General features: G+C 36.2%; 1 protein-coding gene across 2 annotated transcripts in view; it reads right to left on the bottom strand.

Moving 5' to 3' along the window:
- PIP4K2A (phosphatidylinositol-5-phosphate 4-kinase type 2 alpha) overlaps positions 1-17,780 on the bottom strand; it is a 106,326-nt gene that overhangs the window by 16,166 nt on the left and 72,380 nt on the right. The window contains exons 4-6 of one of the 2 annotated variants that reach the window (XM_082296516.1): positions 16,726-16,878; positions 4,871-5,017; positions 2,230-2,268 (exon numbers count right to left, since the gene is read on the bottom strand). In XM_082296516.1, the coding sequence (XP_082152642.1) occupies positions 2,230-2,268; positions 4,871-5,017; positions 16,726-16,878 (339 nt within the window). The remainder of the gene's footprint in view (positions 1-2,229; positions 2,269-4,870; positions 5,018-16,725; positions 16,879-17,780) is intronic. The other variant, XM_082296517.1, reaches the window with a different exon arrangement.

The raw sequence follows: 17,780 nt of genomic DNA, 5'->3' as shown, positions 1-17,780 counted from the left end.
GAGTAGTTTAAGTGAGTAAATCTGTTGTCATGCCTACTGCAGGAGTCAGATCATAGTGATGACAAATGTTCTGAACATCTGCAATCCACAGGCAAAATGTATTCTGGCCCTTTCAAATCAAACAGCAGACTCCAAAACTTAAACAAAACCCACGTAATAAGGAAAATACTAATTTTCCCTTGCTTGAATCCCTAAGAGTCTCAATGTGTAAAATGTTGTTCCCTCTATGAACATAGAAGACTACCCAATAATTCCCTCTCTTAGAAATCTTTGTTCTGAATGCAGGCTTGTCACTTCCCTGCTGCATTGCACTGGGGTTTTGAGGGGAATGATGAGAGACAGAAAGCTGTTCTGAAAGCCTCAGACTCTCTGTTTCCAACATCAATAAGCATTGTGCAGTTCCATCCCCAAGAAATCAAACTATTAAAATAGCAAAATAAGAATTAGGGGGGTGAAGTTTTTATGTATATTTTTCAGAGAAGTACTCAAAATCAAAGGGAAGGTTCTAGATGTGAAGTTGATAAGTTATGGTTTCACATAAAATTTAGAGAATAATTGTTGTATGCAGTTATATAAAACTACGTAATTTCATTTCAACTTAGCTATAAGCTAATTCAACAGTAATTTTGCCATGAACTTACACAGGAGCAAAATTAAGGCACTGTTTCTTTGAGGTTCTCACTCAATGTATTAACTACAGTATATGTGCACTATTAATAATCTATTTATTATGAGGCATATTCCTAAGACTGCTCAAAACTACTTCAGTAAACATCTGTATAGTATCAGCTCCTGTATAGCTGACTATACATAATATCATTAAATTTTATGTTACTATTCCAAGCATTAATGCTGCAACCTGAAGCAGTCCCATCCAAATAATATCCTCCTCGTTTCTGTCAGATTATTTTAATAGTACAGCAGAGGTTTTCAATGACATTAGGTATTGTTTGCAAGACACTGAAGGGTTAATCCCTCCCCTTTAAAAACACTACAGTTGCACCACTAAACAAGAACAAAAACAGATGACAAGGAAAGAATGGAGACCATTCAAGACATGATCTTGAGGGCCTGGTACAGCAAAAGAGAGCTAATGCTGACAATTGTAGCTGCAGATGGCATGTGGGGTGTGGTATTGCCTACTGCTGGAAGAAGAATTTTAAGTGTTCCATCATGCCTTAGGAAAGGTGGAAAAACTTGGCACAGAGTTTTTCGTGCAGCAAGAACTGACAGCTACTGCATGTCCCTTCCTTCTTTGTGCAGTTGTGTGATCTGTAGAAGACTCAGAGAGGCAGGTATGGTACAACTACTGCTTAGGAAAAAACCAAATTATCTGAATGGAATTTGGGGACAACATAAAATGAAGTCTCTTAAAAGCTGTTGAATGATCTCATGCTAATTCAGGAGGAATGTGCTTGGACAAATTAAGAAAACAAGGGCCATGGATTGTTAAACCTTACCCAAATTTGAGCTCTAAGAAGTCTTAGATGATGGAGACTATGTTCCACTTCCAATTATCTGCAGAATCTCCAGAGAAACCTCTCCTAAAATGCCATCTGGCTATTTTGCTAAAACCACAAAGAAAACCTGATTTTGAGAACATTAAATTTCCCAAATAAACTGAAGTTGGAGGTGAAGAAAAACAAAGCAACCTATTTCCTTTTAGAGCAAAGTTAGAGCAAAGAACTTTTCAGCCCAGAATTTGGGGGAGACTGTCTCTCATTATAGCTACATGTACATCCGAATCTGTCAGTCATTTGCTCATTTGTATGAACTTTACATACCCAAAGGTTCTCATAATACAAGGTGTGGTTCATCCTCGCATTCAGTTTAGAAGTGGTGTCCCATCACATAATTCCATTAACTGACAGAGTATTCATAAATCTCAATATTAAAAGAGGAAGAGAAAGAAGATGAAGCAGGAGAGAAGGGAACAAAGTTCTGATGTTTTCCTAGCACAAGGCAGGCCCTGAAGAAACTAAGAGAAGAGAAAAGGAAAAGGAGGAGGTAGAGGATTGGCTCACTTACCTCTGAAATTTCAACACCTTTGCAAACCAATATTCAAAGGTCTGCAGGAAATAGAGGAAAGATAAAGGAGGGATAAGGTAGAACTCAAGAGGGAAGAATATGGAAGAAAAAAAGGAAAGGGACAGAACAGCACTGGTTATGTTTGTTCTGAGTCTAGCTATCAGGTTAATTAATTGAAAAAGAAACAGAAATGCACCATACCTTTTCTTTGTCACTGGCTTCTCGAGCCACAGTAGAGCCCTGAAACAGAAAAAATGGATCTAAAAATGTGCATATGTCAGAAACTAATTTGAAAATGTTATGATAACAGGTCAAAAAGTGGATGAACTGTATCCTTTTGAACTTGAGAAATGTTTTAAAGAAAGGTGATACAGTAGGTAGAATGTCCAGGACTGCTGAACTGCTGCAATCATGTGAAGAAGATGCATCATGAGAGAAGAAAGATGGATTAAATCCTCAAATGCTCTACATCTATTGTCCTCCTAATTCCTGGAGCTTTTCCTCATCTCTCATCCTCATTTTGAATGTATGATGCTGGAAGTTCAGTTTGCTTGGCAGACTTCTCATCTTTTTGTGCCAATTTAGGTGCATGGATATGGAATAGCCTATTCTGTATAACTGTTCGGACATTTGTAATACACATTTGAAAAGGATGTCACACAATATAAACACAAAAAGTATTGAAAAGATCATAAAGTACAAACAAGAACAATGCATCTCACAGCAACATGGAGTAAAAAGAAGAGACCAACTGTGGATTCACAAGACTTACAGTGCTTGCCAAAGACATTTTGGATTTTTTTAAAATTTATTTTATAGATTAAAATTAGTAGGCAATATGGTGCTTTCTGAATAACCTGGAGCTGACAAAAAAAGGACTGTATATGTTTCCTTACAAATTTCTTGGAGCAGGACCACATCTTTAAATACCCAGCATTTGTTTATCACATAATAGCACTGCAAGAAATAGTAACTACAAATATGGTAACTGGACACTGAAAGATGGCTAAATTAGCTCTACTGTTTTTTAGGCGTGCATTGTGTAAAGAAGTGCTGGAGTGGAGTCCTACTAGTTTAAAGAATGTGAGGATACCCAACAACATCCTTTTATAGCATGTTTTACTCTGTTTACAGAAAGAAACTTAGAAAACTCAGAAAGGATGAAGAGAAAAGATGTATGGGACAGTATCTCTTGGTTATTATGTATGGCCCAGCAAGCAGGGAGTTCATTGAATTATTCTCCACTGATAATAAAGCCTGGTAAAAGCCTAACATTTTAGTTTACTCAGGAGACACTTTTTATATTGTCTTCTGTGCTCCAACAGACTACTAAAAAAGAGTCACAACAGTAAAAATTAAGGAGGATGTAAAATTTGACACTTGGCAACAAAATGACATTGAAATCATCATAACAAAATGCATCCATGGCCAAGAAAATACCTTTGAAATCCTATGCTGATCTGTGGTCTTTTTTTCTCATATCTACAGAGGTAGAGACTTGCGCTACAAAGCGAGTTCTAAGCTGGTGTCAAAAATATTCCTGTACAAAAAAGGACTCTGAATCTACAACTGCAGATGCCATAGCAAAGAATATCAAGAAAAAGTAATTTATAATATATGCAGTGTCATTATAAATCTGTTCAGTGAAGGAGTTTGTCTTGAGGAATATGATATTGATGTTAAATTAGAATTGCATGAGAAGTTAAAGCAATGCTGTCCAGCTGGACAAACTGAGTAGAGTACAGAAGCATTCACAGAGGCAAATAACAGCAAGAGCTGTTGACACCAATGTTAAGAACATACTGTATATAATTACAGTTTCTTTCTGTTGTGCTTTCATGCCCTTTTTAATGCATCTGGGCGTTGTGATGATCTAAATCACAGTTCTCTCAAATTAAAAGAAATAACTTTCTCTGGTAACAACTGCTGCCAATAATACTAAATATCAGAAAGTAAATTGTTGACAATCTGGAAATCAGTTCTTATAAATCAAGTTCAGTCAACTATCCAAGCAATTGCTAAGGAGACTTGACAGTAGAAAAGGATGGTGCACTACATATCATTATAAATCTCTTAATATAGAATGATAAATGAACATCTTAAACCAAGCTTGCAGATGCACTTAGTGGTTCAGCACATAGAAATGAAATGTATTAGAAAGAAGTAGGTTTCTAAGGGGATACTTTACCAAGGAAATTAAAATACAATCCCTTAGGTAGAAAGACTAAGACTACATTTTGGGTATTTGTTGTAAGCACTGTATATTAACTATTGTCAAAATTACAATGAGCAGATAAAGCTTCTGAAACAAAACAGATCTTACGATAAAAGCAGATGTTTTGGTTTTTTAAAGACTCTTCTCCTTTTCACTTGAATTATTTTTAAAAAATAACACAAATTATTAAGCTTTTGCAATAGTGATGTACTTTGTTAGTAGCATTTATTGGCTTAAATGATGCTATTTAGTCGTTTTATAAAAGCCCTCTGTAGAATCAACTGTGGCTTTCCATAATGTTGATAAAAACCTATAAGAAGCAGAATTATCATTGTACTAGTGTGAAGGTTTTACCTTTAACCACTAGCAACATTTAGCAAACCTACTGGGCTAAACTGCTGTCCTTAAAAATGCACAAAACAAATAAATTTGTATAATGTCTATGAAACCATCCTTTAGTTTTGATAAACCTAGGTGTAGAATTAAATCAGTTATGCTGGCTCTTGCATAACACAATTTTAAATTAATTAAAATTCTGAGCAATATTCAAGCATCAGCATAATCTAACATTTATAGTAAAGACTTTCAGCTACTTTGTCAGTTATTTAATCAGCAGTTATTTCTCACCTTTAAATCATATTTTCTATAAACAGATAAACGATGGCTGAACACATTTCTTGTAACAACCATATATACTTCAACTCCATCAACAGTAAGCCGGTACATGCCCAAAAACTGGGGAAGAAGTGTATTCCCATGACACTCCACAATAAACTGCAGAATGAAAAGAAAACACAGAAATGAGGATTGACATATATTATATAAATCTATATTTAGATTTTAAACATAAAATACCAAGAAACAACACATTTATTTGCTGAGCATCTGTGTGGTGACAAACCTTCAAAAAAATTATGCAAAAACAAACCCCTTCATCAGGAAGTTATTCTGCTTTTAGGCCAGTTTTTAAAAATCAAAATCTTGAACTGCTTAACTTATAACTCTTGACTTCCACAGACAATCTCACAGAAAGAGGAGACTCCATTTGACAGACCTTTTAACTCTTATGTTAATACAAAAAGCAAACCTAAGCAGATAGAATATTTGGTACTTATGTCAAAACCCAAATATTTTTTTTTTAATATCACACTGCTGTAATTTGTACTGTGTTGTCCCAGACCATATTTAAATTGTATGTTTCTCCATTCTCAGTATTTGTTTATTATGACGAACATTTATGGTGTTGTCACCAGCATGGGGTATTATTTATTATCACCAGCTTTCTGCTAGTTCCTATGCGGTGGTTGCATTTCAGGGTCAATAGAGCTGAGCAATGAAGTGCAAATTCCCTGTATTTTTTTATTTACAAATCCTTATATTTCCTTAAGGTCACTATATTCCATTACAAATGGGCTATTAACCTTGAAAAAATTTGCCACCTGCAACCTGCTTTTTTTTTTCTAATCACTTGCCTTACAAGTAATTGTTCTATTAGAAAGACCACTGGAGGAAGCAGAAAAAGCAGACACACATTGATGATGAGAACTATTGAAGGATGAATTTTAATTCCCAGAATAAAAATGCCCATACTATATTAATCCTACTCAACCACATTCACTTATGTATTTTGTGGAACCAAGGAAAAGTTAAGCCACAATGATGCAAACCAGAAAAGGACTCGCCAGCTTTCCTTTCTGTTAGTACCAAGTCTCAAATAGAGGAACTTGGAGAAAATGTAAAAATTCAAGGCCCAAATAGGAAACATGAAATCTAGCCAACAGTCAGCTTTTAAATTTTCATTGAATACTGAAGCTGCTGTTTCTTTTGTGCCAAAGTGACCCGGTTATTAGAAACACAGAAGCATTTTAGAAGCATTTAGAACAAGTTAACTGAAGAAGCCATTTGAATTGTTTAACAAAGGCAGGTAGTATTTGCTAACAAATACCGTATGTAACAAAGCTCTCAGAATCCTGGAGATTTTGCAATTTTGGGTTCCTCTGCTAATTCTAAGGAATTTTTCTCACTAACTTTAAATGGGAATCTGCACATATCACAGACAGACTTTTTAATTGGCAAAATAAAAATAGACTTAAGAGTCCTGAGACAATCCTGTCCACCAAGAAACAAAGGAAATGAACAAAACAGAAATTGTTGACTGTGAATTGAACCTAATTTTGATTGACACATGAGCCCTGTTGAATCTTGCTGGCACATTTTGGGCTGCAACTCTCCTTTCTGTCTGCACTGGAGCTGTACTGGAGGTTCAAGCCCTGAAGCAGAGAACAAAGTCATGATGTAGTTGTGCCACTTCACAGCAAAGCACATTTAAGCTCAAACTGCCTCTGAATAGGCAAAATATCTTAAGGCGCTGTACAGACTCAGTGAATACAAATCAGAATCTTAGGAAGGGAGTATGATTGTAATGCCCCAAAATGCAAACAAAAGCTTGGCAGTAAAAGGCCACAAAAGCAATGTCAGTCATAAGCGGTGGACAAAGATTAATCAGTTTGCACCTGAGAAGATTTCTGTATTTAAAAGATACGGAAGTTTTAAGTTGGAGTTCTCAAATTGGAAGATTTTCAGTCATAAGGCTGTTAACAACATCATAAAACAGTTATAATACATTACAGGATACACAGCTTATTTTGACCATCGTTTCTGTTAAAGATCCAATCATTAAAGTACTAATCCACACTAGCAAAAATACATTGATTTTTTTTTATAAACATCAAGTACTTGGCATATATCCTAAATGTAAATACTTTTATAAAGCTTTATAAAAAGTAGGAAGGGTTGTTTCTACAAAAATATTCACTGACTTCTACTTGAAGATGATTATGTTCTACAAGAATGATGAAAATGAATCTAGCTTCTAACAAGAGTTTAGTGTCATAGAATTCATAGCTACTCAACTCTTTAATGGACCCAGGCATTCCTAATCTTATGGCTTTTAACTACAGAATTTGAATTAAAATAAATACTATTGTTCCAGTTTTCCATATGAGGATCTGAGATGCAGAACCTTTATCTGAAATCATACAGAGAGTTTGTGCCATGTGAAGGAATGCCATCTAGGCATCTTGAGTACCAGACTAGTAACCCCCTGCCCTTCCTCTCAGCTGTGACTGCCACAGTATCGACACTTAAACCACCCCTTCAACCCTAGCTGCTGCTAATGCTCAGATTTTAACCTTTCTGGTCCTGAGTGTACCCATCTGTAAAACGGCAATGCCATTAACAGAACACGAGCAACATACCCACTGTAATATCAGAAAATAAATTATTTGGTTAGCAGTACATAACCCCCTCCCAGACTGTTCTGTATTATGCAATGAGGACAAAAAGGCCACTAATGAGAGTTGCCTCAGTACTACTTTTAAGTTAGGGTTTGCCATTTGCTACCACTGTTGTTTCATTTTCATAGTGTGCAAACAAAGCTTTCTGAAAGGGCAGTGTTACCAGAATGCAACACAAGACATGAAAAGCTCTGCTAGTACCACTCCTCTTGATAAAAAGGGACATGGCCATGTTCTTGCAGACTTCTAAGAGACCCACTCAAAGCAGGCCAGGTACTGCACAGTTGTTTCCTATTTGCTGCTGACTGGGGACACTTGTGCCATTGCAATTTAAAGAAAAGCCTCTAAAATTATTTCAGTGCTTCCTATGACAGTATTTCTTATCCTGATGGGAGGACAAAGGAAAGAGGAATGCCACTTGCTTTCAGCATCTACAAGGTTGGTCTAGAACTTCCTACCTTTGAAACTATCAATCCCCCATATCTGCATCACAGAGGAGGCAAAACGTGTCATCTGTTTGGGTGGGAGTCCAGCAGGACTTGCACTGGTGACTGTGGTTGGCAGATTTTCAATTTGTCCATCTTGATATAAAGAAGTGGCCATTTAGTCACCTCAAGGTGCTTTTTAGGAATGATTTCCTGAAGTTTCCCACTCACAGCTGGAAAAAAAGTGAGCCTAGAAAATAAGCCAGTACATGCTTAACAGGACCACTAAATTTCAGTGAAAGAAAAAGACCTTCACTCCTTTAATTTTTTCTGAAAAGAACATTTAAACAATTGTACTAAGCAGACTTGCTAAATAAAACTGTAATGCTCAGCTAATACATTTACAAGTCTTTATATGCAGTAACAAAATCCATCTTTTTTTAAATGAGTGTTGTAATAAACACCCCGTAATTTTTTTTATTAATTCAGACAATTTTCATGTTTGTGCACAGCACGAGGACAATATTATCATTAACATAGTAAAGTAACATCAGCATATTGACATGTTTTATCAGCTGTGCAGCACAGGTTCCAAATAAGGAAATTTCTGAGCTCTCTTGAACCCCATGCTTCAAGTTGAAAATTAGGAAGAAATTCTTTATGACCCTATTTTCTCATTAATTTTTGTATAAATACAGTTTCAAGATTTCTTAGTAAGAATGAAACTTTTCCTATCTCATTAGCTTCTTTCCGTATGGCAATGCTAGTAAGGTACATAAAAAGATAACAATGCATACCATTTATTGGCAAAGAAGTTATACTACTTTTGGCTCTTTTTGGAAAAACAGTAAAATTTCTGTTTCTACCATTTCTCCTCCTCCACTTGGAGATCATCTATGGAATGATTTGACATCAGTGAAGGTTAAATCTGAATTATATCTATCTTTGTTCTGTGTGAAAAGTCAACATTCCTATTTCTCACAGCCCTATTTTGTAAACATTAATTCAGAAATATACAACATGCTCATTCTCTGTTACCCCTTTATATATTATTTTCACAATTTTCTGAATCATGATTAAGGCAATTGTGCTTGAATTATCAAATGCTTTTACATGCTATACATGCACCTAGATACTTCCATTAAAGAAACTGAATAGCAAGTTACATAAAGATTTAAAACCATTTTGGACATTGTGCAGGACTAGACACTGATAGTAATTTTTGCACTCAACTTTTTCTTTTATATCCTCTTGTCTGCAATCAGAAATACCCTTCACCAATATATTTTGCACACAAACATTGATATGTGGAATCACTCCCCTCCAAAAGGATTGAGAATTTGTTAAGAGTTATAAATATTTCACTTATTGCCATTTTCCTGTACCCTAATAACTGAATATTATGCATTGGGTACTTATGTGATACATTGCAAGGATTAATTAGCCAAACTATATCACACACCAGAAAGTTACAGATTTTCAAGGCATATAAAGCTGTTTTCTTCAAGTAAGCCATGTAAGAAAGTAATTTAATTTGAAGAAATATTCAATAAATATACAGGTTTTTATATACAAGCTCTGTGATTCACAGCCTTACACTTCACATTGTTTCAGACATGGCCAGTTGTTTTTACTTCGAAGTGCAGTGTAATCACAATGTTACCACCACAGGTGACTATCCAGGGTGCAGATCTGTTACCAGGAACATTATACTTGTTATTGATGCAATTGAGTCACTGTGTGGACTAATCTCTTCTGAAAAGTGCTGTGCACAGCAGCAATAGCTTATATATACAAAACCCAATAAATACATAGAAAACATCTGCTGGTGAAACCCAGGCCTCAACAGAGCCAGTGCAGCCAAGTCCATTCTGCCATTTTGCGTAGTTATTTACCTATGAAATGTTGCATCTTTCAGGCAAGACTTTCAATGTGTTTTTTGGTTACAGTTCCAGTCTGTGTGGTCTCTTTGCATATCACCCCTCTACAATTCCATCTCACAACCACTCTAATGAGTTTCTCATTTTCGGGGTCATGGGAAGAGTGGGCCTCATGGATGCAAGTGAAATGTAGACTGCTTGGATGAGAACACATACATTCTCATCTCTACTTTTTCTGCTTCTCCTGTTTTTTCAGATCAAAGATGCTTTACAAGTCAGTTATCTTAGCACAGGGCAGAGGATATGTTTTGTGCTGCCTCTTGATTCTTACAAGAACTGCTGAAAGGCTTTTTTCAACTGCATTTCTTTGCAAACTTCCCAAAAATCTTCATCTCTTACTATTTCAGGACATACAGAGTCAGGGTCACCATTACATGGCATATATCCTTCTCCATTCATGTTTGTGTTTAAATAACCTTACATTATAGTGCCTTGCTTTGCCTTTTAACCTTTTCCCTTTTTTGTGATGCATATGGATGCAATTCATGAAGCAAAAGCAGGGATGGGGATTAGGAGGAAGCCACTGAACCTGTGCAAGCATTGATGTGGAGGAAGGATGATACAAACTTAAATGTAGTTCTGCTTCAGCAACCTACCAGCTTGAGCAGCCCATGCCAGTGCAAATTCCTAGGCACCAAGTCCCCACTTTCTTTTCTGGGACATTCTCCAGCCTACATTGTCACCAATTCTTTGACAAAATTGTTTTTAGTCTACTATAATGTTTTTCTGTTTCAATATTTATCTATTTATGATTTTAATTTTTCTCCTATGTTCCACACAACAATCTTCTGCTGTTCCTTGCTTCCTGTGCAGCCCTGAACTCTGTTCTTGGTACAATTTCCTCTATTTTCACCTGACTGCCTACATTTTCCCCCCTTTCATTTGCTTTCCTGTTTCTTTCATATTTTTTTCCCCTCCAGCAGCTAAGGTCATATTTTTCTGCTTTTGTTTTGTTTTGTATGCTGCCATTTCCCCTTTTTTGCTCATTCTATTCTTTCCTCCCATTCACTTCCCCATCACTCCACTGTTTGCTGCCTCTAGTAAATGGGCAGTCCCTCTCCTTTACCACTATTCACTATTTCTGCTGTTGCCAGGGAGACAGGCAGTGCAATAGGTGTCAGTTCTGCATACAATTACCTGCGCAGGGAAGAGAACTGTGCCACCAACAGGAACAGCTGCCTATAGAAAACCTAAAGGCTACCTGCACTCATGAGGAGCTTTATGCTGAAGGTTTGTACGCTAACAATTCCCTCTTGTTCATCTGCTTTGAGAAGGCATCTCTTTTCTTTACTAAAGTTACTTGGGTGTCAGCGCTGAGGAATAAGTCATCCCTTTTGAAGTAATTTTAATGAAAAAGAAAGAAAGGGTTTAAAAGGTGTTGGTTTATCCAAGACACTAAAACTGCTTTCATTTATTTTTAAAAATTTCTATCCTGCCCATCATCTGTTCTCAAAGAGCACAGTACTCCTCTTTTAGACCAATTTATGATTTAAAACAAGTTTATGTCACTGGAAAGGGCAGGATGTCTTGATTCTGACATTTCAGATACTATAAAATCTACCTTCAGAATTTTACTCAACTGATACTGATTTCTGCCTTTGAAAATAATATTTGTACTTTAGAAAATACCTACGAATACAGTAACATATACAATACATATTTTATATAAATTAATAAATTTTTTGCACCTGACAATATATGCAAAAGAAACAGATAACATAACTTGAATATATGATGAAATAGAAACTTTTCCTTTAGGAGGAAGCAGGGTATTACCCATTCCTTAAACAGGGTGAAATCCTGACAATACACTTATCACAGATGACTTCGCTGAACTCTCCCTTAACAATGTCAAGGGGAGCCGTAGGTTTAACTCCATTTTTCTGGTCCATGCTCTTGGGGTCAGGATCCTAGGTTAAAAACAAAATCGCACTAGATTTGGAGGTATTTCCAATGAATATTTGATTTTGCTCTCAAGTACTATTTAATATAAACATGCTTGATTAATTCACACAATTTTAAATGGCCCAACTAAATCTGTGAGCCCATACAGCAATAGTTTTCCTAATACTTGAAAATCTGACCCATTTGAGCATATCAATGGTTCTACTGCCTTTGATAAGTAAATGACATTCAGCTGAGTAACACCTAAGAGTGATGAGAAGAGTTCTACTAATAACTGACAATATACCAATAATACAAGCAGTCCAAAGTGATTGCAAATTATCATTAAAATGTGACTAAAAGGAGTATTTCAAACTATGTATCAAAAAATATTACTGTAGTTAGAACCTGACTAGCATGGAGATTCACTTAAGAACCTAGCATGCCATATATGTATTTGTATTTACCGTAACACTTCAAAACCTAGCTCTAGGACATTTTGTCTTACAAATGTAGATAGAAGGCTGATCCATGCATGATGGACTTTATAGTCTAGTCATAAACCACAGGACGCTTTGCTGCTTTAAACATGGAGAAAGGCATTATTCCTCCTGTTTGCTTAGTGGTTTGTTTTGCTTTTTTTCCCTTTTAACTTTGGGAAAGAAAATAATTATCTTTAGTGTTTCTACTCAATACTAAAAGTGTCAGACTCATCTGATGAGTTGACAGAAAGAGTCAGTGCTTAGACTGAAGTGTTCACCATCTGTCTGAGGTCGTGGGCCTGACTGCCACTAAAAAAAGGCATCATAAACAGGGAAATGAACTAATGCAACTCATCATTTTGGATAGCAAGTATAATTTACAATTGTCAAGATTATTATTTACAATTCAACAATTTTAAGTTGCAATCACTATGTATACATATGTGCTATTTCTGTAACTTCTCCTGACACTTCTTCAAGCCCAGTTCACTTTCAGTTATTTACACATTTCTACCATGTAGCCCTAGGCTTGGAAATTATCTTTGATCAGATCGTCTTTGATGATTTAAAAATACCAATCTAGACTTGGGATTTTTAAACTTACAAGTGTCTACAGGCCATGAACTATTCCCACTCCTTTTCTAATCTCCTACATACACAGACTGTATAACTACAACCTCGGTTCCTCTGAGCTCCAAAGAGCTGACAGGTTATTACACCTTCAGACAGATGGAGAGGGGAAGGACTAAAAGAACTGGATGGGCTTGTGAACTGTACCTCTCCATGATCTCCAGTTACTGATAAAATAACCTTTATTTCTACTTGCCAGTGGCAGTCTACATGTCTTTATCTAACCCTCTGGTGACTTGACAAAAAAATAACTAGTACTTGGAATTAGATTTTGGAGGTTCATGGGAAAAGCTGCTGTGCTACATTTCTCTGCCAATCACACAAACACCCAGATGCTTCATTGGTAGCTCTGTACTTCAAAAAGGTGCAAGGAAAACAACAGCTTTTTTTGCAAATGCCAGGATGAAAACTGTTCTGGTGAATGAAGGACACATCCAGCCTCACACTTCCGCCTCGTGATGGTCCCCTCTCCAGCATCCTTAGTTTCAAGATAGATGTCTCCTCTGGTGTTTATTGTTAAGCAGTTCAAGCTGTCTTGGAAAATATTTGATAAGGCTTGTTTGGTCCCTAAGCAAGGACAAAGGTGCTTTCAAGGTCTAGAATGATTCTATCAGCCTGGTCCTATTAGCCTTACTAAGGAAACAGGTGAGTAAATATGATGGTTTAAATGAAACTTACACAGTTTCAGCCTGGGGAAGAAACCTGGAATGAATTTGCAGAGGGGAAAAAACAAAACCTGAAAGATCATTTGTCATAAATGGCATGAATTTCACTCATATTTATGTCAGAAGTAATAGAAGATAATTACTGCCTTCTTGGGCAGGTGAAAGAGGGTGCAAGATAATGAAAGTTTACAAGCCCCTGTTCTTAATGGACAGATGATCTAACTTCAGTTCCTTTGGGGGAACAAGGGAGAAAAAGCCTAAAATTCACATGGATCACCTCCCTAGACTTCATGCACCTGAAAAAGGCTGTTTTTTCCAGGATGATCCTTGTACTACATAATTGGGTCTGCACGCTCCCTTTCTCAGAAGGCCGAACCTTTCAAATACAGCTCTGCTCTCAAAGCAGATTGGCACAGGGTATGCTGCAGAGGCATGCTTCCAGAAGTTCCAAACCATTCCCAATCACACTAGGGCTCTGAAACACACTTAGCTCGGCCAGGAATTTTCACATATGTGGTGACTGCTGCTGGCAATCAGTGAACTGAAGTTGGAGAAAAGCTAGCAAGCAGACTTTTCCCTAAAAATCCCATATTTGGTACTCTAGTGTGCAATTATTAACAATCAAGAAAGATACTGGACAGTAAGGTATGAAAATCAATAAAAGGAACTTGACACTTCCTCTATTGGTGGAAAACAGGATGCCAAAATGAAACTGAACTCACGAGAACTTGTTTTATTAACAAAGATTTCTACACGAGTACCAGTGCAGCATCTGAAGTCTTGTACTACTGCAACTGTGCCATCCTACAGAACCACAGAGTTACATCCACACCAGTGAAATAGACAGCGTCTTGGCTTGTCTTCAGGCATCAGTTCCAGCTGGAATGGAATAACTCACGTCTAAATTATAAAGCTCCCCTCTAAAAAAAGGATGCTTATATTCAAACTCCTAAGTAGAAATATTAGCTCATCTTAATTAACACCTTTGTTCTTGCCCAGAATTATTTGGGAGATAGTGAACTGGCCCAAATCAAAAACACAGTAGGGACCATTAATGAGCTCAAGTGCCAGTGGATGGTGTCTGACATTGCATTGTTTGCTAGCAGAAAGGTACGCTAAGGCCAGTCTGTGTGGGACAACTTGGTCAAGGGAATTATTAATACCTTCCCACTAGGATAATGGGGGTTTCCTAGACTTTGAAAAGCAAGTGAAGATAAGCTTCACATGCCTGAAAAACATCTAGAGAAATGGGAGGACAAACTGCTGTATCTAGTGATCCCAAGCATTCAATTTCCAGCAGCAACACAGAGGACACTGTGTTAGCTGTCATTACAGCTCGTGGATTTAATGTAGGTCTTGTTCAGTACATTGCTGAATATAATGAAATGAATTTATTTCAATAAAAAGTCCAGCTATTGAACTGTCTTTGTACTTGAGTGCTTCTGTACTTACAGTTTTGTACAGTGCTTTCAAGTTCCGAGACACGAAGAAATACAAGTTGTGTCTTTATGAATCTCTTGGAGGCACCAATGAGAGCTTTTTTACATGAAAGATTTTCCAGTATAAAGTGAAATTAGGTGCCTGGTAGAGGTAAATTTCAGATCATTTTTCCTTGTAACCTAGCCTAATATGAACTCTGATGTTGGAAAGCATTAATGACAAAAGATTCCAAATTATTAAGTTAATTCATGTTAGCACTGTCTTCATTGATAGTCTTGAAAGATTACTGTTTTGAAAAGCAAAACGACTTCTCAGCTGGATTGAGTCTCAAAATCTGTATCATTAATAGCAGCTTCTAATGCCAAACATGAAACAGACTAAAACTTTGATTCTGCTGTACAGCTTCACAGATCAAACCCTTTCAGCTCAAAACTAAAATGATAAGTTTGAAAACTCACATTTAAAAAAACCCCCAAAATACAATTAGATAATGGTTTAAAAATTTCTTTGGTAAAACTGTCATTAGAAGATGTCTTAAGAATATTTCTGAGAGTAATATTTCTTCACATTAGAAAAAACATATGATGGTCCTACATGTTATTTAAACAGAAGAACACCACAGGAAGAGAGAAGAGTTAACATCTAACTTCCTTGAAGGCTTCCCAAGTTACTCTGGACTTGGAAGGCCTTCAAAGATCTCACTTGGAGATTTATAAAGATGGGTGGCAATACCTTCAGTTCCAAGCACCCTGAAAGAATGCTTCGGCCTCCCGCTTCAGAAGTTAAAAATGGTTCTACAAAAGTAATGTATTAAAAAGAACCTACTACAAACAAGAACATTGCAGAACAAAAAATAAACCACCTAAACAACAATAAAAAAGCCCAACCCCAAAAGTCCTTAAGTCTTTACCTGGAATTCCAACTCACAGAAAGGAGAAGGAAGATGGAAAGAGGGACTAAAACCCCTTCCTATTATGTAGCATATTTTAGGTGATTTTTTTAGAGGCTTTTCTGACTTCTGCAGCTTTAGAACTTATTCAAACATGTAGGACTAAGAAAACTAGCACTGATTTTATTAAGGCTTTCTGTAATTCCCAGGTTCTGCTCTCCTCTGTGCCAACCAGACAAACTATACACCAGCACAGTATGGCAGCTATCAAGGCTGATTTGAGGGATCTCCACTGTTCATTTTTAACTTTACTGTTGTGTATGAAAATTCACATTATCAAAACCAATTTTTTTAATAGTAGGAATTTTACATTAATCATATCCAATTTTAATTTCTTATATAATACAACTTTATTCCTTTGAAATCTGTTGTGAAACACACAACATTCACAACATTCAGAAAGAAGAGGTCACCTGCAGCATTTATACACATGTACACAGATATCTCCAAGCAAGCCCAGAATAAAGTACCTTCAGGCCTGGGAGTCCACTAGCCAAAAGAAAGACCACCTTCTTAGTAAGGCAAAGGACCTCACAGCCTCCAAGTTATCTTTATCATGTAGACATATCTTTTTATGAAACGCTAGTGCAGATATTTAGAGAAGTCCATCCTTGTGAATTACAGACATACAATAAATTGCTGATGCAAACAGGAAAAATCTGAAGTGATTCTTTTTCCATAATTATTAATTTAAAACTTTTAAGACTAAAAGAGATTGGCATTATAATATTTAAGACAACATCCCACACCTTGGTAGAGTTCATATATTACCTGATGGTACTTCTTCAGTATGTTGTGCATTTCTGCTACATCTTCACTTGTTATAGTTTTGATGATATATCTTTTGTCGTAAGATGTATGAAAGCGGGCACCACTGCGTGCTTGGGAATCATTGGCAAGGGGTGCACTTCTTGTCAATGAATTCTGTCAATTGATTTAAAGCAAAAAAAGCATCACGTCAGACAAAAGTAGGTAACTTTTAATTAGAGCAAATATAAACAATTTACATTTAATTAAAAATATTTTTCAATACATAAGCACCAAGCTGAATTCCACAAAGCATGTATTCACAGACTACATTACCTTGAGAAAACACTTCAAAAATATTCTGAGAAGAAAAGCATATTTGAGGAGGAAGGTATTGCTCATCAGTGGTTCAAAACTCATTCTCAACATTTAATGAGAATTTACTGGACTTTGATACGTATGCATTACCAGCTTTTGGGCATACAATATACACTAATTAAAAACCCAAAAGGAACACTGCGTTACACCACAATAATTATAAATAGAGGATTCATCCATAATTACAGTTTCACTTTAAAACTAGGAGGATTTGCTCTTGAGACAGTGTACATAACCAAGATCTGTTACATAACCAAGAACACAGTTACATTTCTGAGTTCTAACACCAGAGCTATTCCAATGATTTCATATATAGAGTTAAGCAAATAGTATTGTACAATACTTCCTTTTGTAAAATAGACCTACCTCCATACTGTCTCAAGAGAGGAAAATTAATTAATGACTGTATAGCATTTAGAAGAAAAACTGCCAGAGATTAGGAACTATTTATAGAGTGAAGTTTAAAATTACTGGTGCTTGAACAGAAGCAGGAGAAGCCCTCTACTTTTTTCAGAGAGTAAGTAGTACTCAGGTAACATTTCTTTATCTTTATAAAAACAAACAAAAAAATCAGGCTAAGTATAACAACTTGTTTTTGCCTGGAAACATCTTTCTTTACCAGTAAGAACTTACGCCAATTGTTATCTACTTGAATTGCACTTAAAAATAAAAATAAGCAGCAACACACATGAGAAAACAAC

This window comes from Coloeus monedula, assembly GCF_965178545.1.
Source record: "Coloeus monedula genome assembly, chromosome: 1".
NCBI classification, from domain to species: Eukaryota; Metazoa; Chordata; class Aves; order Passeriformes; family Corvidae; genus Coloeus; species Coloeus monedula.
Note: the sequence above shows the minus strand (reverse complement) of the source record. Positions and strands in the feature narration are given on the sequence as shown.